At 37.9% G+C, this 24269-nt stretch overlaps 1 protein-coding gene across 1 annotated transcript in view; it reads right to left on the bottom strand.

Moving 5' to 3' along the window:
• fkbp15b (FKBP prolyl isomerase family member 15b) overlaps nt 1-24269 on the bottom strand; it is a 47764-nt gene that overhangs the window by 15473 nt on the left and 8022 nt on the right. The window contains exons 8-21 of the mRNA XM_056464588.1: nt 23112-23180; nt 22894-23037; nt 21615-21739; nt 21301-21349; nt 18286-18411; nt 14342-14432; nt 14142-14218; nt 11566-11608; nt 9199-9308; nt 9023-9121; nt 5663-5757; nt 5480-5582; nt 1264-1435; nt 868-1004 (exon numbers count right to left, since the gene is read on the bottom strand). Of these exons, the coding sequence (XP_056320563.1) occupies nt 868-1004; nt 1264-1435; nt 5480-5582; nt 5663-5757; nt 9023-9121; nt 9199-9308; nt 11566-11608; nt 14142-14218; nt 14342-14432; nt 18286-18411; nt 21301-21349; nt 21615-21739; nt 22894-23037; nt 23112-23180 (1440 nt within the window). The remainder of the gene's footprint in view (nt 1-867; nt 1005-1263; nt 1436-5479; nt 5583-5662; nt 5758-9022; nt 9122-9198; nt 9309-11565; nt 11609-14141; nt 14219-14341; nt 14433-18285; nt 18412-21300; nt 21350-21614; nt 21740-22893; nt 23038-23111; nt 23181-24269) is intronic.

Genomic DNA, 24269 nt, shown 5'->3' with positions numbered 1-24269 from the left:
CTGTACTGGGCGACGATCTCTCAACCATAAAAAGTGAGCTGCAAGCTGTAAAAGCAGAGTTTTCGAATACTATGGTCACAGTACAGACGGATGTGGCGACTATGAAAAATACAATTAAGGACATGGAGCAATCCTTAACAATTTGTTCTGACGACGTCACTGTCATTCAAGAAAAGATGGATTTTCTTTCTGCTGAGGTAAAGCGGTTGGAAGATAAATGCGAGGATCTTGAAGCGAGATCGCGCCGTAATAATATAAGAATCCTGGGAGTACCTGAAGAATTTCCTTCCACCACATCAGCAGTCTCCAAACTTATCAAGGATGCTCTACACCTCGAAAAAGACGTCGTTGTGGATAGATCTCATCGTACGTCACAGCCGAAACCTAATCCTCATGAGCGGCCACGCGCTATCATCGCCAAGTTGCATTATCACACTGACTGTGTTGACATATTGCATCAAGCAAGGGAGTCGAGGCATTTCAAAGTTGGGGATATGTCTATATCCTTCTTTCTTGACCTCACCGCGAAGGTAGCTCGCGCACGTACGGCATTTGGAGAGGTGCGTCGGCAGCTGCGGGGAATCCCTGGAGTCAAGTTTGGATTTCTGTATCCAGCTCGTCTGCGCGTTACACACGATGGCTTAGAGAGGCAGTTCGACCGCCCAGATGAGGCAAAAGCACATGTCAATTCCCTATTATCGCAAGTTGTGAAGCCGAAGTCTCGTGAGAGACGGTAACCCATGTAATTAATGTTTTCTTACATATGTGACTCAGTAACACTGCAAACGTAGTTAAATTACAGTTACTAATAACTACAGTAAATTCTATGCAAGTAATTGCACCCAACACAGCACAAGATCAACTCACTCTCTCCAGGCTGTCCTTCTCAGTCTTCATGTCCTGCAGCTCTTCCTCCTGGTTGTTGAGTTTAAGTTCCAGTTCTTTGCGTTTTTGTTTCTCTGTCTTGTATTGACTCTGTACTCGCTCTGCTGTCTCCTTCAGCTCTGAAACACACAAACATTAGCTGTGTCCAACTGCATTAAAGTAAACATGAATATCTATTACTTTAATCACCATTATTATTATTATTATTATTATTAAAGATACAGATCAAAGAAAACAGCTTTACACTATTAAAGCGCTGACCTCCCCATACTTCTTATTTTGACATCCTTCAGGGGAGATCAAACATTAATTGGGGGATTGATCCCCCAATCCCCCTCTAATTCAGAACAGGCAACATGTAATAGCAGTTCTGCTCACCAAGTATCTGTGCCTCCAGTGCTGTGATCTGCGTGCAGTGCTGCTGGTTGTCCTGCAGGGCGGCGCTGAGTTTGCTTTGCAGTGTTGAGAGCTTCTGCTGCTGTGAACTCAACTCCAGTTGCAGCTCTGACACGCGCGCCGTAGACAAAGCCAAATCCTCCGTCAGACGAGCCTTACGGACACATATAGACATACGTTAACTGCACATTCACAACTGACGCTACAGCACATGAGATGAGGATGATGACGCGACTAGAATGAAAATAATAAATCAGTGTTTCTCAATCCTGGTCCTCGTGCCCTGCTGTTACGCATATTTAGGATGTCTAGGTTATTTAATTTAAAAGGCTGTGGACACGTAAACAATTAGAAATCCCTTTACAAAAACAAAATGCTTTCCTCAGGAGAGTAACATAAATTGATCCATAGCACCATGTGATGTCTTGATGTAGGCAAGTGCATTTGTAAGAAAATCGGACGGAATACATTTGAAAGAAAAATCTGCCTGGATACATTTGTGAGAAAACCTGCCTCACAAATTTGAGAGAAAATCGCCTGAGTGCATTTGTGAGAAAACCTGCCTAAGTGCATTTGTGAGAAAATCTGCATTTGTGAGAAAATCTGCATTTGTGAGAAAATCTGCATTTGTGAGAAAATCTGCATTTGTGAGAAAATCTGCATTTGTGAGAAAAGCTGCATTTGTGAGAAAATCTGCTTGAGTGCATTTGTGAGAAAATCTGCCTGAGTGCATTTGTGAGAAAATCTGCCTGAGTGCATTTGTGAGAAAATCTGCTTGAGTGCATTTGTGAGAAAACCTGCATTTGTGAGAAAATCTGCCTGAGTGCATTTGTGAGAAAATCTGCCTGAGTGCATTTGTGAGAAAATCTGCCTGAGTGCATTTGTGGGAAAATCTGCCAGAGTGCATTTGTGAGAAAATCTGTCTGCACTTCTGAGAAAATCTGAATGAGTACATTTGTGAGAAAATCTGCCAGAGTGCATTTGTGGGAAAATCTGCCAGAGTGCATTTGTGAGAAAATCTGTCTGCACTTCTGAGAAAATCTGAATGAGTACATTTGTGAGAAAATCTGCTAGAGTGCACTTCTGAGAAAATCTGAATGAGTGCATTTGTGAGAAAATCTGCATTTGTGAGAAAATCTGTCTGCACTTCTGAGAAAATCTGAATGAGTACATTTGTGAGAAAATCTGCCAGAGTGCATTTGTGGGAAAATCTGCCAGAGTGCATTTGTGAGAAAATCTGTCTGCACTTCTGAGAAAATCTGAATGAGTACATTTGTGAGAAAATCTGCTAGAGTGCACTTCTGAGAAAATCTGAATGAGTGCATTTGTGAGAAAATCTGCATTTGTGAGAAAATCTGCATTTGTGAGAAAATCTGCCAGAGTGCATTTGTGAGAAAATCTGCATTTGTGAGAAAATCTGCATTTGTGAGAAAATCTGTCTGCACTTCTGAGAAAATCTGAATGAGTACATTTGTGAGAAAATCTGCATTTGTGAGAAAATCTGTCTGGATGAATTTGAGAAAATCTGCCAGAGTGCATTTTTGAGAAAATCTGAATCATTATATTTGTGAGAAAATCTGTCTGGATGCATTTTTGAGAAAATCTGAATGAGTGCATTTGTGAGAAAATCTGCCTGGACATATTCATGAGAAAATCTTAATAAATTAATTTGTGACAAAATCCGTGAATTTGAGTGAATTTTTGAGAAATTCTACCAGGAGGCATTTGTGAGAAAATCAAAGTAAATACATTTGTGAGAAAATCTGCCTGAGTGCATTTGTGAGAAAATCTGTCTGTCTGCATTTGTGAGAAAAATCTACGGAGATAGATTTGTGAGAAAATCTGCCGTTATGCATTTGTAAGAATATCTAAATAAATGCATTTGTGAGAAAATCTGAATAAATGCATTTGTGAGAAAAATCCACAGGTTTGAAGCTGTATGCACTAGATGTGTTCGTTCAAGGGCTACATGCAAAACATGTAAAACACAATACATTTATTTTTGCAAAGTAGTTTCTGTTTGTTTGCATAATGCTGGATTTGTTTGTGAAATTTTGGCACAGATTTCGCTCCATAGTATTATAGCTCATTAGAAGAGACATGAGTTCTGACCAACAAGTTCCCTACACAGTGTGCACTGGTCCCGAGTCCCTTCATTGAACTCTACCTGAGCATGAGAACTCTTTAATTCACTTCATTCACAAATTTTGCAGAGCAGCATTGTCTAAAGCATCCTACTAGAGGAGTGTGACATAATATACCTCAGTAAACAAACTCATAGACATTCACATATTACACACTAAAATGGCATTTGAATGAAACACACATGCTCCCTTGAAACTGAAATCATGTGACGTCCACTTTGCAGGACACTTGTTGTCTAATTAAAACGAAAGAAAAACTGTGCAGGAGCGGGATTGAGAAACACTGTAATAAATGCAAATGAAACCAGTGAGACGACAGAATGTGGTGGTTGTAGTCTCTAACCCTGCTGAATGCTGATTGGTTAGCCTGTTCAAACAAAAAGTGAGGAGAGAAATGGGATATGAATGAACAATATGAAAGTGTGAGCAAAGACTACGAAGAAACGGATGAGGCGGGGAACACCTTTTGCTCACCTGATCCCAACTCAATTCCTGTGGCAAAGCATGCTGGGAAGAGAGAGCAGTCACCACTAAAGGCTCTCAGCCAATCAGAATAGTGTTTATTAACCAATCAGTGCAAAGATATGGGTTTTAACAGGACAGTTTGTTCAAATATAAAAATGCTGTCATTGTTTACTCATTCTCCATGTTTCAATCGTGTTTCAGTTTCTTGCTTTGGGTTTAACAGAAGGAAGATCTACTGGTAAAATCAGCCATTGACTTCCATTTTATATTTCGTTCCTATTATAGATGTTTTTTCAGTCACATGTTAGCGGGAAATGCACTTTTTAAAAAATTTCCGTACAGATTGGTACTGAACTCGATACTCTCTTTGATACGACTACTTCAGAATACCTTGTTTTGCGTTCAGCAGAAGGAAGACATTTGTAAATGTTTAGAACCACTTGAGTGAGTTAATGATGTGGAAATCTTCATTTTCGGGTGTACTGTCCCTTTAAGATGTGGTCACATCTATCGTAACTTTAAGATGAAATTCTGTCAATCTGAGTCTTGCATTAAAAGTAGGGATGCATGATACGGGGAATATATGTGATATTGTTGAGTATTGCATCAACAATATATCTTACGATATAACTAACTGGCAAAACGCAATTTTATCAACAACTTAAACTACTTTATTTACATAAAGATCATACTAAAATAAACGGGTCATAGATCATTTTCTGAGCTAATTAAATATATATAAAAAACTATGTCAAAGTGCAAACATTTAGACTTTAAAACGACACGATTGACTGAAAACCACGGCAGAATCTCTGATTCTTATTGGCTGTTGTCATTTTTATCTTTCATCTCCCAGCATTAGCGTTTATTGACAGCACCTACTGTAGAGGCGGGGCTAAAGATAGCAAAGGCCTCATCTGATTGGTCAGATTTAAGTAAACAACTTATGCATGCAGCACACAAATGCTTGGCACTTACTGCTTTCCATTTTGACAGGGATGTTGCATGTACTACTATCGCGATACTATCTTTCGATATATTGTGCAGCCTTATTTAAAAATAAAACATTTCCACATAGAGATATTCAACAAGAAGCCATTTCAATTTTCCCAATGTGACCACACCTTTGAAAGAAAACAGGGAAACACTTAAGTTTAAGTACCAATTGTCACTATTAACTCCTGAATTATTACCTGCTTATTATTAAGATATTAACTGATTATTAGTATTTATAAAGTATGACCTTTTTCTACATCCCTAATCCTACCCAATAGCTAAACCCATCTAACTAGTAATAAGCAGCTAATTAATACTTTATTGAGCTAAAAGTCTTCGTTAATAGCAAGAATTGTACCTTAAAAAAAGTGTGACCGAATAAAGTGTTAACAGTTGAGATAAGAGGGAAGAGTTGTCAGTCTGTTATGAATATTAGAATAAAAAGTGTGTATTTTGTGGTTCAAAACATTTAATCAGATAAAATGCAGCAAATGCAAAACATTTTGGTCATTAAAAACTTAATATTCAATATGTTTAACCGTGACATTATAACCTTTCTTAAGCCAAAACTAACTGGACTGTAATGGATTTACCTTGTCCTGCTCCGCCTGCAGTCTTCTGGCCTGATTCTGTTCACTGCTGTTCTTCAGAGAGTCGTTTCTCTGCTCCATCAGCAGGTTACTCTGCTCCACATACCTGCACAAACACAAAGCTAGTTTGACATCTCCAGCCAATTCTACTGAAACTTTAGTAAATGTGTGATGTGAGTTTCTGACCTCTGGTTCTGATTGATAAGCTCACTGATCTTGCGGTTCTGCTCCTCAATGCGTGAACTCTTCTCAAACACCTCTTTCTTCAGACACTCGTTCTCCTGAATAAATGACAAGCGTGCATACATTCAACATTTATTTCACTCCCAAAAATTTGATTCGTTTATTAATTAGTTCCCTAAAACAGTCAAAAAAACGAATTGGCACACAAAAGACGAAGTGAAGTTTCATAAACTAATTTCGAGAGGAGCACGTGATGATTGAGCACGTCTGGCCGCTGATCTGTAATCAGTAATAATCCGATCAGAGTGATCCTAGTTTACTATAAATGAATCATTTTCTTCCTACTGCTCTATCTTCGTTTGGAAGAATCCCCCCTTCCACCCCATCTCCTCCTTTTCCTCCCTTTTCTAAAGGCGGAGCTCTCGAGACCTACCTGATCTCGGATCTCCTGATATGCTTATCGACCGGGCGGGAGCCCTGGGCTCAAATATCTCCGAGCTCAGGGTTCTCTCCTGGGATAGCATGCCAAACCTGCTTTATACGCCAAGCATATCTAAGTGGGAACTCTTGAAATGCTTTTAGAGCTTCGTGTTATTACAGCTCAACCACTGACATTTCTGGACTATAAGCGTCTTGAGACCCTTGTTGTCTATTTAGGTTGAGGGAGCTCTCACATTTTATCTAAGGCCCTGTTTACACTAATTTGTTTTAAGTTGTAAAATGCATAAGTTTTGCTACGGTTTCGCCTTCCGCCCACTCTACCCCAGGGTTTTCGAGTGCCGAAAACAGAGCGTTTTGGAAACGCTGAAGAGGCCGTTTCATTTTAAAATGCTGCTGCTCCGTTTCACTGTGGATGGGGGAAAACAGAGACATCTGAAAGCAGAGGCAGGGCTGCAGACATTCACATATCTGATTGGAGCCTTTACTCAATATTAAATGCACAGTCTTCATCCTTCAGTTCAGACTTCGCAAGTTTGATATGGAAAACAAACTCCCGAGGACACGTCGGGTAAATCTTCAAAGGGAACAGTGTACTGCATAACCTCATTCACATCACCCTGGCTATCTCAACAATAAAATAAATACATGATATGAGTAACTGCCTATTTTCAGTTTGACATTAACAACAAACAGCAAAAATGTTGAGGCGTCGTGTAGCTACATATTTATGTAAGCGTCATCTTCACTGTATGCATATTTATACCACAACAGATCCTATAACATCACTGCCTCCTTTCATTTTCAGTGAAAAATACCACACATACTCTGTCTCTTTTGCTGAATATCAGATTTAATAATCAATAATGCCAATCAATAATGCAATATATTATCAGTCAAATGTGCAGAATCAGTGTACGTGGTTACATTAATTAATATATTAACTTATCTTTGCGCTCAGCCAAAACACGTTACCTGAGAACAAGTGATAGATTCAACAGACCAAAGAGTCGTCAGATAGAGACCAGATGAGCTATTGTGAGATGAGATCCAGCGGTAGATCCTTGATGAACTGTCAGACCTGCACTGCTCTCACCTGGGTAGGTGTGCTTAAAGTATTGCTGACTGCCTGGAGCTCAGACGTGCGCATATGCTGCAGCGCATGCCAGAGTGTGTGTGTGGGGTCACGAGATGTACGTTTTCATCGGTGTAGTGTGGATGGAGATCGTTTCAGAAACGCTAGATGAAACACCAGATTGGACGTGGATCGGTTTCGTTCTAAAACACCGTTTTAAAACTAAACTGTATTAGTTTAAACGGGGCATAAAACAGCTTGAAGGTGCTGTATGCAAGTTTTTGACTCTTCTAAAGCATAAAAATACCATCATATGTTTGCAGATGTTCAGAAACATGCTCAGTGAACATTCTTGTTTATCTGAAAAACAATGCTGAAGTCAGATATTCTGCTGTGAACATGTGTGTTACGTGCTGGAATGGCTGTCTTTGTTTTGGTAATTTTAACCCGCCCACTGCCAGTTTAACCAATTATATTTCAGCATCCCGGGTTGCCAGATGGTGGAAAACAGCATATTTCATTCATTCAGTCAGAAAGGCTCTGAAAGCATGTGTCCGTGACCGAAATGCGACCTCCGGTGGACAGTAGCAGACTCCGAAATGAGATGCAGATTGAGAGTTCCACATGAGGTTATTAATAAGCAAATAATATAAACATTACGAGTGTAAACATTAGGTGAGCAGGTTATATTGTAACCCCGTGTCCTAACAAGATTGTGATAAGCAGTTTGGCTGTTTGCACCAGATGAAACACGACAGAAATGTAAATACAGCCGTTCAGAAGCACAGAATAGTGCACTCACTGCACTTCAACAAAAATGGTGAGGTTTATAATCTAATTAATACATATTAAACCTCTTTAACATTATTAAATGTAGATGCTGAATCACTGATATGCGTTTAGCTCTAAAGTTTAGTTCAAATGGTTTATTTGATGTTCCAGATCTGAGGTGAACTATCTGCTGCTGCTTTCAGTATTTGGCAATAAATGTGATGTAAAATGCCATTCAGACTCACATTATTAGCATTTAACACTGAATAAAGCACATGAGGTGTCCCTGAGCTGATCATTGTCAGTTTTCTGTTGTTCACCTGTGAGAGAAACAGAAGCCGTTTCTAATATATTAATTCGAGGTGTTTGTTAGGACAAAAACTCCTTTTAATATGGACAATATTCCTTCTATCATGTGTCGTTGTTTTTATTTAGAATACTGTTTAAATCACTCGCTCCTGTCATCAATCTGGCAACCTGCACTTGGTTGTGTTTTGCACCAGGAGTGCAATACCTACTTCAACCACTGGGTGTCCAACTTACATGAGCGCGAGTAATTACTAAGAAAATTTTCATTATTAGGTGAAAACTCTTATAAAAATTCTGTGAAATAAAATAAAGTTTTTTAGATGTTAATTCAATATGTTAGTTTTAAGGATGTCTATAAGCTAGTGTGCTGCAAAACAGTCACAATTTACATTTAGAAGATATAAACCTCACATAAACATGTAAAGCTTGCAGTTTGTCTCTTCCACCTAAACGGATCAACGGTGTTATTGACGTCACCTCATACCTCAGTTCCTCATCAAATCTTCCGACCAATCAAATGCTCTCTAGTGTCTGACATGCCCCGCCCCGTTCTTCTCATTGGCTTTTCATTTGATGTGCTTGAGCTCAAACACTCAAAACTAAACGCTATTGGCTGTTTTTTTATTTTTTTAATTGGGAGGGGCTACTCTATGCCCCGCCCTCTCTTCATGTTTCAGTTGAGATTACGTCAAATATCGTATAAAAAAAATGCACATTTCAACGCACCTTTAAGCGAACGAAGGTTACATTGGCCAATCGCAGCTCATTACCTGAATGATTCTCTGAATATTGTGCATGATCATTGCCGTTTCCATGGACACATTCGATAATCCCATCGAAACGCTGCTCTGTTTTTGTAGATCGTCAATCTGAAAAGGATCAAGAGATTCCTCGTGACGTTTAGCGATTATAAACGCTTTCAGATGTCTACAGATTATGTACCAACCCTTGAAGATAAAGTGTCCAGCTTGTCGGCCACTTTCCCGACGGCCAATCGGATTTCAGTATTGTGTTGTCGAGCCTCTGTCATCAAGAAGGATGTGACATCACTAGTTCCTTAAAGAGACAGACAGCATTTACAATTAAAATTCATTTATTCTGGATATTTGTTATTCATTTTGGCTGGAATAACAAAAAAAGGTCCATTTCCCGCTAACATTTGATCATCAGTTTGGTCATCAGTTTACCGAACTCATCGCTGTTTACTAAGTGTAACAACAGATACAGGGACACTGGAGTGTTTTAAAGCTGTAAAGATCAGTCGATTCATCAGCGGATCGCTCCTATGTCAGCTTATAAACAGACCAGCTGATCGACGTAACTTTTTAACACTCCTATGGCGGCAAATCAATGGCAAAATTAATCGAGCGCAGCAGTGATGTTTACGCACGAGAAGTGAACAGCGAGCAGATTACAGGCCTACACGCGAGAAAACTACGCACAGGGGATCTTCACGAGTGCGCTGAACTGATTCACCACGAGGAAACTGTCCATCAGTTCTCTCTGCTCGCTCGAAACTTTTGGGATTTTTGTCAGTCCTGGGGCGGGACTTGGTTTACTTGTTATCTCTAACGCTATTGGTTACTCGCCCTTTCCGGAAGTTAGCCAGGATTGGACGCAGGTTATGATGATCCACATTTGATCTGTATAGTATGGAAAGCTAGTTTCCCCATTACATAAAACTATATAGGAGATATATCTTCTCCTCACGTGTAAACATCATCGCTGTGCTCGATTAATTTTGGCATTGATTTGCCGCCATACACTCCAGTGTCCTTGTATCTGTGTTACAATCAGTAAACAGCGGTGAGTTCGGTGAACTGATGACCTTCACGGCCAATCACAGTCATTTCTGTTGAGCAGGTGAAGACAATGGCAAATCAGCGCTGTTTAGGAACACGCTCAACAGCGCTCGTCAAATGGACATTTTTAAAATTTCAGTACCGACTGGTATCGAATTCCAGTATCGTGACAACACTACATCTTCCTGTGTATTACACATGCTAACGGTGATTAGCCAAATGCTAATAATAATTAGCTACATGCTAATAACGATTGGCAAAGTGCAATAACATAAGCTGGAAACGCTTACTAAGTATTAGGATTTGATCAAACATGTAAATAAGGCTTGCCAATTAACAACCCAGTTTATGTTGGCAACTGCCTAGCAACCACCTAGAAATGCCTTAGCAACCGCTGTGTTCGTCAACTTTAGCTTCTAGGTTGTTTTTGATTGCCTACAGAACACAGTGACTTGCTTAATTAACCTAGTTAAGCCTTTAAATGTCACTTTAAGCTGAATACTAGAATTGCCAAATAACTAAAAAAAATATTATGCAAGGAATTTTCCACAGTATCTCCTATAATATTTTATTTCTTCAGGAGAAAGTCTTATTTCGGCTAGAATAAAGGAGGTTTTTTATAGTTTTAAACCCATTTTAAGGTCAATATTATTAGCCCCAATTAGCAATATTAGTTTTGGATTGTCTCCAGAACAAACCATTGGGTCCCACTTTATATTAAGTGTCCTTAACCAATATGTACTTACACTGAAATTAATAATTCGTTTCAATGTACTTATGGAAATACATGTATTTACTGTGTACTTACGCTTAATTAAATACCTGTATGTAATTACATCCGTAATTAACTTCTGTATTTACATTTGTAAATACACTGTTGACCATCCCTTTCACCTTAACCCACCCTTAAACCTACCCATACCACCAAAACCTGTCCATAACCCAACCCCTATCCCAACTCAAAAGCACCGCAAGTGTTCTCAAATACATTATGAACACAGTAAGTACATTGTATTTATTTTTGATGCAAGTACAGCAGTTAAGGCAACTTAATATAAAGTGCGACCACTGTTATACAATGATAAATCCATTTTAAGGTCAATATTATTAGCCCCGTTAAGCAATATTAGTTTTGGATTGTCTCCAGAACAAACCACTGTTATACAATGACTTGCCTAATTACCCTAACTTTACCCTAATTACCCTAGTTAAGCCTTTAAATGTCACTTTAAGCTGAATACTAGTGTCTTGAAGAATATCTAGTCTAATATTATATGCTGTCATCATGGTAAAGACAAGATAATAGTTATTAGATATTAGTTATTAAACTATTATGTTTAAAAATTTGTTAATAAATAACTTTTAAACATTACTTTAGGAAATATTTGAACAACAAATGTACAATTTCACAAAATTTAAATAATATAGTCTCCAACTGTACAGGAATGCAGCTGATATAGTTTAATAAATGCAATGGTTTTGAGTAAAATAGGTTTTACAGTGGTCTTTACCTTGGTAAGGCACAGTCTGTGTGGGGTACATCTGACTTACAGGCTGCAAAGAGAAATCATAGATGTTCAATGCTTAGTGCTAATGGTTTATATTGAAGGGGAGCTATTGTGCAAAAATGACTTATATAAGGGGTTTAAACACAGTTGTGTGGCAGCAGTGTGTGAATATAACCAGCTTTAAATGGTAAACAATTATACATTTTATTTGTTATAATCACACTTGCTATAAACAGTCTGCAGAAACACTTTGATTGACATTCTCCTTTTGTACGTGTCATCAGTTGGAGAAAGCCCCGCCCACTAGTGACCATCTCTCCCTCATTAGCATAAGACATCAGTCTTGTTTTTGAATCTGCCACTATGCTGATAAGCAGGCGCTTGTAGCTCCGCCCTCTTTTGAAAAGCACACAATCTCATTAGCATTTAAAGCGACAGTCACCAAAACGCCACAATTTGGATCAAATTATAAAAGGGCCAGATTCAGAGAGTTATAAAACATTATTTGAGTGCTGAAACCTCAGACACACGCTTCTGACATCAGAGACTTATCTTACATCTTGTTAAAAAGAAGCATAATAGGTCCCGGTTATCATCATGTTATTCAAGTTGTAATAATGTGCTACAGATCTGTTTCTTGAGGATTTTAGCTTTCTATGATTGCAGAAATTGGCAAAAGTGAAAGCAAAATCTATTGTTTGCAGCAGCTTTTATTTCATAGTTCTGCTTTTAACCTAGGAGAATAGAGGAATCATGGTTTACTGAACAAATTAAATGCTTAAATTAAACTACAGTGTCAACTTTCTTAAGAAGAAAAACATCTCAGCTAATGCTGCAAGTCATATAGAGAGCCCTATTACAGATATAATAATCAATCTTCAAATATAAAAAATAATGTAAAGTGCAAACAAGGTTTTATAAAAGTCTAAATGCAATTATAAAATTGTTTGCGCTTCAATTTGTTGTTGAAATATAATAGTAGCTTTTTAGAACATATCAGCATTATAACAATATACATATGGGCGACGCCGTGGCATGCGGTACAGGTGAATTGGGTAAGCTAAACTGTCTGTAGTGTATGAGTGTGAATGAGTGTGTGTGGTTGTTTTCCAGAGATGGGTTGCGGCTGGAGTGCATCCGCTGCGTAAAAACGTGCTGGATAAGTTGGCAGTTCATTCCGCTGTGGCGACCCTGGATTAATAAAGGGACTAAGCCGAAAAGAAAATGAATGAATGAATGAACAACATACATTAAGACATTAGTAAATGTTAATTAAAAAATATATTAATTATATAGTCTATATATGCTCTTCTCTAGAGTTCATTTTTATAATCAATCATTGACCTGGAATCTAAATGAAGAAGCTTTGATTCTTATCAAAAGTAACAGGAGGTAGAATAATTTCACTATTTCTATAACTGAATTTATTTTTATATATTATTCAACTGGATAAATTCAGTGTTCAGAGGAAAGCTGAACGGACCATGTACTTTATTTGCCTTATAAATAACAATAGGCTGCTTATTTTATTTGACTTATTTATGTATTTGCATGTTAAAAAGGCTAAATAAATAAATAAAAAAACAAAAAAATATATAATATATAATATAAAAAAATATATTAAAAAAAATAACTAAATAAATATATATATATATATATATATATATATATAAATAAAAAATAAATAAATAAATAAATATATATATATATATATATATATATATATTTATTTATTTATTTATTTATTTTATTTTATTTTATTATATATTTATAAATATATATAAATAAATAAATTTATTTATTTATTTATTTATTTATTTATTTATTTATTTATTTATATATATATATATATATATATATATATATATATATATATATATATATATATATATATATATATATATATATATATATATATATATATAAAATATACTACACAAGCATTTTTTCCACCATTTCATATTTCTTTATTCAGAATTATAAATTTAAAATACTAAACTCATAACATAATAATAAAACTATAATGTAAATCGTACAGCTCAAATACATATTTAGTATGGTAATTCATTCATTCATTTTCTTTTCGGCTTAGTCCCTTTATTAATCTGGGGTCACCACAGCGGAATGAACCGCCAACTTATCCAGCATATGTTTTACGCAGCGGATGCCCTTACAGCTGCAACCCAATATTGGGAAACACCCATACACACTCATACACTACGGCCAATTTAGTTCATCAGTTCCCCTATAGCGCATGTGTTTGGACTGTGGGGAAACCGGAGCACCCGGAGGAAACCCACATGCCAACACGGGGAGAACATGCAAACTCCACACAGAAATGCCAACTGACTCAGCCGAGGCTCGAACTAAGGACCTTCTTGCTGTGAGGCAACAGCGCAACCTACAGAGCCTCCACGTCACCAAGTATGGAAAGCAATTAAACAATAATAATTTTGGAAATATTGTAGTGCATAAAAAACACACACATTATACCAGCCAACAAGCACAATATAATTCACAAAACGTCACTAAAATACGGTATATCAAATATAATTACATACACGAAGACTTCAGCTGACCTGAAAAGCATGAACGGCTGCAGGCATCATGGGTTGTGGATTAGCCGTCGCGATGGAAACCGGCAGAAGAGCCGCGGCTGAAACAGACACACAAATCTGAGCTTTTCTGAAGGTCTCTGCTCAACTCCAGGACAAACGATTCAATGCATGATTATTATTATTATTATTATTAGGAGTGTGTTTTGGTGCGTGTGTGTTACTCTGCAGTGCCGGTGGCGGGGCGGAGGAGATGTGGAGCGGCTGTGGTGACGGTGCACTGCTGCGCTCCTTCAGTCTGGACACACTCGGGTCCTGTAGAAAAAAAATACTTATGCATAATTATTAATAAACTATAGTTAACAAACAGAATTACTCTGCATAAAGACAAGTTAAACATAAGCAGCATCAACATGAAAGGTTTCAATGCAATGATATCATATTTTACATTTGCAATATATTATTTATTTAGCTTTTCACAAATCAATAACCTTGATTAGTTGAAAAAGATTTAGCAGAACATATTATATAGCAAAAAATAGTCAATACAGAACTGTTACGTACATTATTTAAGGCGAACACATTAGAAGTAACTGTAAATGAAGAGTAATCCCATGGTTTTCCAGTGGATAAGTAATTTAATCACAGCAACTAGTTGCTTCTTTAATTAAATACATCCAACAGTGCATAACAGCTTCTGTCCTTCAAAACTAATAAACACGAGCAGATGTTTATCTGCCAAAGTCTTTCTGCATTCCTCCACATTTAGATAACACAGCCAGCAAATTGACTAATGAAAACTGCATTACATTGCAATAAATTACACCAGATGATTCACTTAAGCCCTGTGTCTGAAAGGGAAACTCCCACAGATGCACGTTTACTCCCTATAATCTTTCCACGGTGTCTTTAGTCAAATCTGACAGTCGTTTTTAACAGCACAAATAGGCCACGGACCCATGTCAGCAGTATTAATGTAGAGTTTTATAATGTTTTGAATTGCATTTAATAAACTAGTAAAGCAGAATTAAAAAGACTATACATACTAATTATCATGATACTGTTATGAGAACAACATACACTATATTTCTAACTGTAACTCTGCATTTAAAAAAACTCTCTATTATCTGTATTTGTTTATCCTCTCTCTTTTTGTTTTTCTTTTAAATTAAAAACTAAATAGGGGTGCCACAGTGGCGCAGTAGGTAGTGCGGTTGCCTCACAACGAGAAGGTCACTGGTTCGAGCCTCGGCTGGGTCAGTTGGCGTTTCTGTGTGGAGTTTGCATGTTCTCGTGGGTTTCCTCCGGGTGCTCCGGTTTCCCCCACAGTCTAAAGACATGCGGTATAGGTGAACTGGGTAGACTAAATTGTCTGTAGTGTATGAGTGTGAACGAGTGTGTGTGTGGATGTTTCCCAGAGATGGGTTGCGGATGGAAGGGCATCCGCTGCGTAAAACATGTGCTGGATAAGTTGGCGGTTCATTCCGCTGTGGTGACCCCGGATTAATAAAGGGACTAAGCCGAAAATAGAATGAATGAAAACGAAGTATGATTGTGATTTGTTGTTAGGTCTGTCACAACAATCAATATATAGACTTATCGTACAACACATGGAGAGGAGCTCAATCAATTTTAGGTGATGCAATATACATCGCCCATACATAAAAACCAATTCTAGCAGCATTTTAGCTGACTGCTGCATCTCTATCTCTATTGGAGCTGTAAGTGTCTGCATGATTAATAAAACACTACAGTGTCTACTGTAAATTACTATAGTATACTTTCATGTGGGTGTCTGATGACTGACAATAGATCTGGTAGCAGATAGCGCAGCCTCTGTTACTCTTTACCTTGTTAACATTGATTATTGTTTATTTAGGATCTGCATCTTCTCATTCTGATTCCAAAGACTGATTATTAAACTGTTAAAATTACTATAATTAAATGAAATATTCTTAAGAATAAAATATTGTGTGTTCTTTGGAAGAGTGTTCTTGCGTTGTGATGCTACTGTATTGTCATTCTGGCATTATATAATGAGTGGCATAATGGACAAAAGAAATGTAATATGCCTTTTTGCAATGTAATATTGTGATTTTTTTGTCATTATTTTTATTATTATTAGTGTTATTATTATTTATTTGTTGTTTATTTAATTACAGTGTAATTTTAGTTACTATTATTATTATTATGTTTATTTTCCATGTGGGGGAACTCAAAAAAACTCAAATTACATGTATGACGGATTTTATCTTTCTACTCAATGTCATTTTCTGACATGTTTTTGCACCAAAAATGTTCAATAATAATATATTTGAAGAATGAGTGGCATAAGTTGGTCTTAAAATGACAATAATATTGTTTAATGCAATATATTTTGGTGGAAAATATCATATGACAAAAAATAGATATCGTGACAGGCCTACGTGTTATGGTGTTACATCCTAATAAAAAGATTGCTAAAAAAAAAAACATGTTTAAAGGGTTATGAAACCCCCCCGTCTCAGCAGGGTGTTTTCACACCTCTAGTTTGAAAAAAAAGACAGGAAAGTGGGTGTGTCCAGCTCTGTTTAGCTGGGAGTGTCGGGGGAGGGGAAAAGGGAAGGTTTTGCATAAAAATGGGAGTTTTCGTTTGAGCATGCGCTGATTTTCACAGAGGCAAAATAAACACAGACGCAGGGGAGAAAGACAGTGAGTGTGTTTACATGGACATCAGTTATTGGATTATTTGCCAAATCAATAATTTGTGGACTTTAACTGCAGTTTGGCACTTTCGCTTTCATTCAGGAACATTTGATGCATTTCATGCCCCCCCGTGACAAACCAGATGTTTTTGGCCTTTTTTGCCCTAATTAGATAGGACAGGAAGTGACGTGGGAGAGAGAGAAAGGGGGGTAGGGTCGGGAAATGTCCTCGAGCCGGGATTCGAACTCAGGACGCCCTGAAGTGCTCCAGCACCATGTCAGCACGCTAACCACTAGGCTATTGCGCCGACGGAAGAGTGTAGTTTTAATGAGTGTTTGATACTGCACGGTGAATGTGAGAAAAACAATCCTGTATTTCTCGATAACTTGAAAAGTCGTCAGAAAGCCGTGTGTGTATAGACGATCTTTTCACAAAATGCAGCAAAAATCCTACACGACGGTAATGGGTGTTTACACGTTTACACTCGGAGAGCAGCATTTACAGAGGATCTTTCAGTCTATAATATGGTACTGATATTAACTTACTGTTAACGTAGTTACTAAATCATTTTGACTAAGGTCTGTCTTTAAAAACTGAACGACTACTGCTGACCATACTAACTAACTTTTCCATCTGAATAAACAAAGAACGCTGATCACACACACTTACCAAATCTGTAGAGACAGAACAATCAACACCAACTGGAGCCGCATCATATTTAAAAGGAGACGGAAAATACGTATTTCACCATTTCCAGATGCGAAAAGCTCTCGGGTAAAAAAATCTTCCTTACAAACATATTTCTGTCGCGTGTATTGTAATCCAAACGTGAGTTCTCATAGCGGGGAAATGAAAACAAAACCTTCGTTGCAGCACATTCATAAACACAACACTGACGACCCATGTCTTCAAATTCTTGTTCTTCCACTTGTTTTGGCAACACAACGTGGCGTCTCTCTGCCGTCTGAACACTGTAACAGGTTAAAACGAAGCTATCGAAGCTATCGAAGTTGCACCTCCTTCACAATAGAGAGAGCTGATTGGTTTGAACCAAGTCTCTCTCATGAATTAATGCTTCACACAGGGACGTCACGATGTACTCGCAGGTAGAGACGTCCACTCTCCATGCTGGAATACACGCAAGTATCTCATCACCGTGACGCAGCTTCAAAAATTAGTTTCAAACCGGAAGAACGAATTTGCTCTAAATAACGCAAAAACAACCAATTTTCAACTTTTTGTGAAATATATGTGTCCAAACAGTGTTTTTAGCAATGTAGGACACATATACGACTGTCAACATCTCAAAAAGTGTGTTTAGGTGTTTCGTGACCCTTTAAATAAACAGTAGCGCAGTGTAGCGCACTTTGTGATTATGCTTGGTCTTTCTTTGGTGCTGTTAAAACCACCACATCAAACCAAACCACATTTTAAATCACAATTTTGATCAGATAAATTCGTTTTTTTCCTCCAGTGTTTGTACCTCGAGCTCGGAGTCGCTGGAGTCCGGCTGTGATGGAGACGAGGCCGTGCCCGTAATGAAGGGCAGCATCGGTTGTCCCATTTTGGCCATCCGGGAGATCAGCTTAGCTTTAGTGGCATCGGGATTCTGAAACACGACAGAAAACATGTCTGAACATGTCATTATTCTTTATTAATAGACATGCACTGACATTAAAGTCTGCTTAAAATCATAATGGACAATGTTTATTTTGCTAGCTCACATTGTTATTCTTATGAACTGCGACCATTTTTTTTTTTGTATTGTGATGCAGAGAAACGTAATATTAAATGAGAAAACAGTGGGCGTGGCTTGTTTTTTTTATGCGAGCTAATTGGATGTAGTAAAGTAGGCGTTTCATTCAGAAAGATGGGGAGAAGAGTTTGTGGAGAGCTATTACAAACTAACAGACTTCTCCTGGGGTCCGTTCTTCGTACCTCGCTTAAATGATCTAAGATGCTTTGGCAGATCCTGGATCTGTTAATCTTGATAAGTGATCTCTGGCTAATTTGGTTCTTCAAACAAGTTCGCGAATCAGATTAAAATGTCTGGATGAACTGATTTGAGATCGCTGTGTGTGTTGTGAAGGACAGATCTATCGATCATCGAACTCATGATCAGCAATGCAATGATTGGCTGACGGCACAGCAGCATAATGACATCATCTGATTAACATTCAATTATCCATGTGAGCTAAATGACATCAAATTCACAGTAAACGGTTTGGTAAATATGATACGCAATAACTTTCCATATTTGTTGTGGTCTGCAGGCTTTACACTTTCACGTGTCAAAAGTATTTAGCAATTATTTAGCAGAAGTATTTAGCAGATTTTCTGTACTATAGCCTATGCATATTTTAGTTTCTTAATCGGCATAAGGAATTTCAATTTAAAAGCATTTTGATATTGGTAAAGGTGTCTGCAACTTTTGCAAAGCATCAAATCACCGTCATATTAGCTGTCAAAACGTGCATAACTGCATAATTTATTATTCTTTTGTAAAAAACAAACAAAAACAGTTGAATATTGTGCATGTTTTCTTACAGAAATTGTACTAAAGCTGGTACCTTTAAATAGTGTCCATTTGTATCTAAAAAAATCCATATTAATAACTGTTCTCTTTGATCCCCCTTGGGGAGAACCACTCCGTTTTTGTACTTTTATTTACTAAGTTTTATTTAAATATATTTTTAAACTTATATGTATAAAAACATAAATATTACTAATTATTTAATAGTAAATATTATTAATTATTATAAATGTGTATATATATAAACTTTTTTTTTAAACTATTTTACTATTTTCCCAAGTGTATATAATCTATAGATTACTCATTCATTCATTCATTCATTTTCTTTTCGGCTTAGTCCCTTTATTAATCTGGGGTCGCCACAGCGGAATGAGATGCCAACTCATCCAGCATTTGTTTTATGCAGCGGATGCCCTTCCAGCTGCAACCCATCACTGGGAAACACATAAACACTCATTCACACACATACACTACGGACAATTTAGCTTACCCAATTAACCTGTACCACGTCTTTGGACTGTGGGGGAAACCGGAGCACCCGGAGGAAACCCACGCGAACACAGGGAGAACATGCAAACTCCAGACAGAAACGCCAACTGAACCAGCGACCTTCTTGCTGTGAGGCGACAGCACTACCTACTGCGCCACTGCTTTGCCCATTCTATAGATTACTACTGTAAGAAAATATCAGCATTTGGAACACACTTTCAGTATTACCTTTGCTTGAACTGACCCGATCTAATCCTGTTTACATGAAATATGCCTGCTCCCTAGCAGGTTTGAGCTACCAGAACTGTTGCTATGACAACAACTCTCAGATTTTTGAGTTTTGAATTTGGATTTTTGAGTTTTGCAGAACGAATTGATCCTGGATCGTGTCAAATCGTCAACAATCAAATCCAGCTAATTGAGTAATCCACGTACGAAGAACGGACCCCTGCTCACCATTTCTGTTTCTTGTCAAAACAGACAGATGGAGGGGCGTGGTTAAGTATGTTAGCCACGCCCAATACCTCAGACAGATGCAGTATGAGAATTTAACACAAACAAACAGGACGTGCATTTTCAGATTTCAATTTTAGGTTACAAGAGCAAACTATTATTTTTTGCTTAACGACATGCACCGCAAAACTAGCAATGTGAGCTAACAAAAACAATTTGGCTAGTTTTGATTTCATGGGGACTTTAAGGTGAATAATTAATCAGTGCAAGTAAAACAACAACAAAAAAAATAGTTTGTTTTGGTAATCTTCAGTCTGATCATGTGCTTCTGCATTTGGAGAGGTGGCTCTTCTGTAAACGTCAATCTGAGGGTTTCAATAGCAAACGCATATTCATACCCTCTCTTACTGTTAAGTTTGCCATGAGGGAATGATGCGGAAAAGAAAGCCCCGCCCCCTACTTAAGATTGCGTTTCATTAGGCAAGGCAAATTTATTTATATAGCACATTTTATACACAACGGTAATTCAAAGTGCTTCACATAAACAAAAATAAAAGAAACAATAAAAACATTATTATTAAAGACAGATTAAAAAACATTAGGAAGTACATCAGGGGTCACCAATCTCGGTCCTGGAGGGCCGGTGTCCCTGCAGGATTTAGCTCCAACTTGCCTCAAGACACCTGCCTGGATGTTTCAAGTATACCTAGTAAGACCTTGATTAGCTCGTTCAGGTGTGTTTGATTAGGGTTGGAGCTAAAATCTGCAGGACACCGGCCCTCCAGGAACAAGTTTGGTGACCCCTGAAGTACATCAACATACTGAATTAACATTCTCAAGAAGTCCCAGTTAATGCAGACATTTTTTTTTCACAGTTATAAATGTGTGTGCGTGCGCGTGTGTGTGTGTGTGTGTGTGTGTGTGCGCGCAAAAAAACACTTCAGTCTGTCTCCCGTTATATTCATTTCAAAGGAAACAGATAAAAACAGAAATGTGAAAGAAGTGAAAAGCAGCAGCACTTACAGTCAGCTGTTCACTGAGGGAGTTTGACTTCGCTCGAAGAGGAGGCTCACTGTAAACAAAGAGGACATCTTGAAAACAGGAGAATTTCATTCAGACACATAGACCAAACAATAGACAAACAAATCATGAGGGAGCAGTTTTAATATTTGTATATTTTTCTTCAAAAGCTCCACTTTTTCTGTTATGCTAAAAATCGTAGGATGATCATAGATTCAAGTGCTCGTAAGCAGGAATCTGTGCAGATTAAAAATTGACGTTGGATAAGTGTAACGATAATCTAGTGTGAGGCTCCAGCAGAGGCCTGTTCATCTGACCTGGGTCTGCCCTGTTGCACGCTGCTGACAGGCTGGTTTGGCTCAGATGGGCCCAGACTCTCAACACTCGGAGCAGGAGAGGGAGACGCTGAATCTCTGGAGCCGACATCCTTCATAAACTTCACCTGCACAGACATCAAGAGAGACTGCTCACTTTTCTCTTTTCTCTAGAAAGCAGCAGTTAAAGGGATAGTTCTCCCAAAAATTACATTTCTGTCATCATTTACTCTCGCTTCATTTGTTCCAGACCTCTTTAAGTCAGTCATAGTATTTGTTTTTCCAATAATGGAGGTCAGTGGTTCCAGGTTTTCAACTTTCCTCAAAATATTGTCTTTTGTGTTGAACAGAAGAAAGAAACTCTTAAAAGTTTAGAACCACTTGAGGATAAAGAGTCTGTAAATAATGAATAGATGTTCATCTGTGTGAACCATCCCTTAAAAGGGCCCCTTTTATGCCCCATTTTACAAGACGTAAAAAATAAATCTTTGGTGTCTCCAGAATGTGTCTGGTACACTGGTAAGTCAACTAGGCCACATTATCTAGGCTAATAAGTCAACTAGGCCACATTATCTAGGCTAATAAGTCAACTAGGCCACATTATCTTGGCTGATAAATCATCTAGGCTACATTATCTTGGCTCTTAAGTCAACTAGACCACATTATCTTGGCTGATAAGTCAACTAGACCACATTATCTAGACTAATAAGTCAACTAGACCACATTATCTAGGCTCATGTGTCAACTAGGCTACATTATCTAGGCTCATAAGTCAACTAGACCATTTTATCTATGCTGATAAGTAAACTAGGCCACATTATCTAGGCTCATAAATCAACTACTCTACATTAACTAGGCTCATAGGTCAACTAAGCCACATTATCTTGGATGATAAGTCATCTAGGCTACATTATCTATACTGATAAGTCAACTAGGCTACATTATCTACACTGATAAGCCAAAGAGTCTACATAATTTAAATGCATTCTACACTACAACATATATTACCTTTTATTTTAATATGATTGTTACATAAATACATGATTTTTTTTAAAAAAACAACTAATAAAATAGCCTTTCTCTAGGGAAATGCTATATCACAAGAAACTTAATTAATCGCAGTACTGAACAACAACATCGAATACAGCATACTTCCCAGTATTATGAAGCCCTGGTTTAATATGTATTGAGACAGGTGTCATGGAACATATAATGTGATAAAAATCACACACGTCTATATCAAGCATGATAAAGTAAAGGTTTGATTGTGAGAATGACGCACCCGACGGATCTCCGCTTCGAAGATGAGCGTGCTGTCAGGAGGCACACGGTTCGGGACGCCCTGCGATCCATACGCCAGAGCCGGAGGAATCACCATGAGCCGCTTTCCGCCTTTCCTCATGTTCAGCATGCCCTCCTCCCAGCCCTGAGAGATGGAGAAACACCGCTTCAGACGACAGTATGAGTGAACGACAGGCATCAAATCTGCTTTCTCCTCACCTTAATGACTTTACCAGCCCCCAGTTTCAGCCTCAGCAGCTTGTCTTTATTCAGATTCGAGTCAAACATCTGGAAAAATAAATAAATAAATAAATAAATAAATACAATTAATTTGCATAAAGCTGTATAGCAAGAAATAAACTGACTGTAGTGCAGTTAATATTTTTAAACTAGCCTAGAGTGCCACCTGCTGTTAAAAACTAGCCTAGAACGACTAGCCCAGAGTATCGTCCGCTGTTAAAATCTAGCATAGAGCGCTGTCTGCTGTTTAAAACAAGTTTAGAGCATCGGCACTATTAGCCTAGTGGTTAATGCGTCGACAAATAGCACCCAGGTGCTCGTGTTGACCCCTAGAGTTCGATTCCCAGCTCTAGGTCCTTTGCTGATCCTTCCCCTCTCTCTGCTCCCAATACTTCCCTGTCTGTAAATATCCACTGTTCTATCAATAAAGGTGAAAACCCCTATAAAAATAATTATAAATCTGCAGTTAAAAACTAGCCGAGGGACTAGCCTAGTGCATCATCCGCTGTTAAAATCTAGCATAGAGCACTGTCTGCTGTTAAAACAAGCCTAAAGTGCCGTGTGCTGTTAAAATCTAGCCTAGAGCACCACCTGTTGATAAAATCTAATACAGAGCGATGTCTGCTGTTAAAAACAAGCCTAGAGCGCCATTTAGAGCACTGTCTGCTGTTAAAAACAAGTCTAGAGCACCATCTGCTGTTAAAATCTAGCCTAAAGCAACTAGCCTAGAGCATCATCTGCTGTTAAAATCTAGCATAGAGCACTGTCTGCTGTTAAAAACAAGTCTAGAGCGCCGTCTGTAGTTAAAAAAAAATAGCCTTAAGTGCCATCTGCTGTTAAAATCTAGCCTAGAGCATCATCTGCTGTTAAAATCTAGCATAGAGCGCCGTCTGCTGTTAAAAACAAGTCTAGAGCGCCATCTGCTGTTAAAATCTAGCCTAAAGCAACTAGCCTAGAGCATCATCTGCTGTTAAAATCTAGCATAGAGCACTGTCTGCTGTTAAAAACAAGTCTAGAGCGACGTCTGTAGTTAAAAACTAGCCTAAAGCGCCATCTGCTGTTGAAATCTAGCCTAGAGCATCATCTGCTGTTAAAATCTAGCATAGAGCGCTGTCTGCTGTTAAAAACAAGTCTTGA

The sequence above is a fragment of the Danio aesculapii genome, chromosome 8 (assembly GCF_903798145.1).
Source record: "Danio aesculapii chromosome 8, fDanAes4.1, whole genome shotgun sequence".
In the NCBI taxonomy this organism is placed as follows: Eukaryota; Metazoa; Chordata; class Actinopteri; order Cypriniformes; family Danionidae; genus Danio; species Danio aesculapii.
The sequence above is the reverse complement of the archived record's forward strand: the minus strand, read 5'-3'. Positions and strand labels throughout refer to the sequence as shown.